Source organism: Penaeus monodon, chromosome 4, assembly GCF_015228065.2.
Source record: "Penaeus monodon isolate SGIC_2016 chromosome 4, NSTDA_Pmon_1, whole genome shotgun sequence".
In the NCBI taxonomy this organism is placed as follows: Eukaryota; Metazoa; Arthropoda; class Malacostraca; order Decapoda; family Penaeidae; genus Penaeus; species Penaeus monodon.
This window is the reverse complement of record NC_051389.1, coordinates 3,652,720-3,655,219: the sequence shown is the minus strand read 5'-3', so window position 1 is coordinate 3,655,219 and position 2,500 is coordinate 3,652,720. Positions and strand designations below refer to the sequence as shown.

The window sequence follows — 2,500 nt, the reverse complement described above, 5'->3', positions numbered from 1 at the left end:
GTGCACATATGTGTGCATGTCTGTGTGCACAATGTGTGCATACGTGTGCATGTGTGTGCGCTTGTGTGTGCCTATGTTTGCATATGTGTGTGTAAGTGTGCGCATATGCGTGAGCATATGCATGCGCATGTGTGTTTACATGTGTGCATTTATATCTGCATATGTGTATGCATGTGCAGGTACAAGGGGGCCTGCATCTACCTGCATCTACCTGCCTGCCTGCCTGCCTGCCTGCCTGCCTGCCTATCTGCCTGCCTCTGCCTGCCTGCCTGCCTGCCTACCTGCCTGCCTATCTGCCTGCCTATCTGCCTGCCTATCTGCCTGCCTATCTGCCTGCCTATCTGCCTGCCTATCTGCCTGCCTGCCTGCCTGCCTGCCTGCCTGCCTGCCTGCCTGGATCTGCTCTTACACATAATCTAGATATCATAACACAACACATTATCTAATGATTCTGAAAATAGGCTCCTACCTGGGAAATTTATTTTCATACACATGACATTTTTTTAATACAAATGTCAAATGTAAAATTTGTGGCTGCATTACAAGAGAAAATCGCTTCCTTTTCTTACCTTGAGAAGAGTCATGTTGACTTAAAGACCCTGACGTTCCTGGACCCGTGTATAACCCTGTAAATAATAAATATCAATTGATTACAATACAATCATACTATTGCATTTCACATTAAAAAACAAAATATCATGGATAAAAAAAAAATATTGCATGTCACATTCTGTACTGTGCAACTTTAGTTTAACTGTCATTCATCTTACCTGCAGCTTCCCTGGGTAGAAGGCCCATGAGTGGTGGTCTGATCACCATGGGTGGTGGACTTGCTAGAGCCTCCTTCTCCCCACTCCCGCTATCTCCCATCTCTACCCCCACATCCCCCAGGTTTGTATCATCACTCTGTGAGTCATCTTTAAGGGTATGTGGGTGGATGAGTGCTTGTGATGGCCGTGTACTACTGCTGGTGGTGGCAGGGGGGGGCAGAGCTGAGGGTGTCTCACTGCTACCCTGATAACCCTGGATGCGTTGCCTCAAAATTGACCCTTCTGTCACAAGGTTCACAGCCTGGTCTGGTCCTACACCATCTTCTTCTCCCCCTGTCCCCTCTCCCTCATCCTCCTGCTTTACCTTTGGCACATCTGGAGCGGGTAAGGGTGCTGGTAACAGAGGGGGAGGGGGTAACTGTGCAGAGGGTGGAGGCTGTGAACCCCGTGGGGTACTATCTCCTCGTTGGCTGGTAGCATTAAGTGGTTTTGTGAGGGCTGCTGCCAAGGTTGAGCCTTCCAGGTGAGGGCTAAGCTCTATTCGGGCTGGAGGTACATCTGAGCGGGGTGGAGTAGAAGGTGCTGCGGTGGATAGTGGCAAGTTGAGGGTGGGACTGCTGGCTGGGCGCCGTTTCTTAGGTGGTGGTGAGATATGGGACGGTTGCTGTAATACATGACTGGTTGGCGAAGGTGTAGATCTCAAGCGTGGTGAGGACGGACCTTGAACTGCTATAGAACCTAGGCTGCTCACCACCTTGTTTACTAACCCTCCCTGGAAGTTAAAAATTTGCCATGAGATAATATATTGAACAAATAAAAAATTAAGTCAGCTATAGCAATTTTAACTCTAGAATGTCATACAATATTAAAGAAATAATGACAATAACATACAAAATATGAACCAACCTGATCTCTTTGAAGTTGATGTGCTGCTAAATGAGATTGCTGTTGATTCTGTTCCGTCAGTCCCTTTATGTGAAGCATCTCAGCTGTGCGTAAGAAAGTTGTGAGTCTGTCCTGAGATACATAAACCTCCCCTTGATACACAAAACTGAGAAGTGCAGACATGTCCACAAATGCCACATCTCGCAAGATTATTATTGGGTGCTGGCAAGGATTTTGCTGGAAAGAAGAAATTAAGAATATTAATAATGTATTTTACAAATCAATAAAAATAGAAATCTGATATTTCAGGTAATCACACAAAATCAAGTATAAATGAAACTTATGAAGAGTACAAATTTAATTCAGTGGGGAAATATGTTTGGGTTTGGAGGTAGGGGTGTGGGCATGTGTGTGTTATAATTATGTATAAGCATGCTTGTGGAAGTACATCTTAGCACACTGACATTGGTTAGTGTATATGTATCTACACTGTCAACTACTGTTTTGTGTTATTGATTTTGTTCACACACATGGCTTCAGGAAGGCTTAGTATGGAGTCTGTTATTAGGTATGCTTGACCTCACCTATATACCCCCATTCCTTGAACTTTCAGAACGGATTTTACTTTTATTACTGTCTTACTGTTAACAATATCATAATAGTCAGATTGATGTTGATAAAAATACTATTGGTACTGATGTTCACAACAGAAATAACCATTTTCTAACTTCATAAAAACAAATTCAGGTAGGCCAAGTAACTGACATCTTTGGTGAAAAACATATTACATGTACCTAGAAACAATAATTTAGTTCAACTGAGAATATATATCATGTGCTCATAAA

The 2,500-nt window shown here is 43.5% G+C and overlaps 1 protein-coding gene across 5 annotated transcripts in view; it reads right to left on the bottom strand.

Moving 5' to 3' along the window:
- Positions 1-2,500, bottom strand: part of LOC119568630 (broad-complex core protein isoforms 1/2/3/4/5-like) — a 44,986-nt gene that overhangs the window by 28,352 nt on the left and 14,134 nt on the right. For all 5 annotated transcript variants that reach the window (XM_037917166.1, XM_037917175.1, XM_037917173.1 and 2 more), the window contains exons 3-5: positions 1,677-1,892; positions 771-1,542; positions 570-626 (exon numbers count right to left, since the gene is read on the bottom strand). In XM_037917166.1, coding sequence (XP_037773094.1) covers positions 570-626; positions 771-1,542; positions 1,677-1,892 — 1,045 coding nt within the window. The remainder of the gene's footprint in view (positions 1-569; positions 627-770; positions 1,543-1,676; positions 1,893-2,500) is intronic.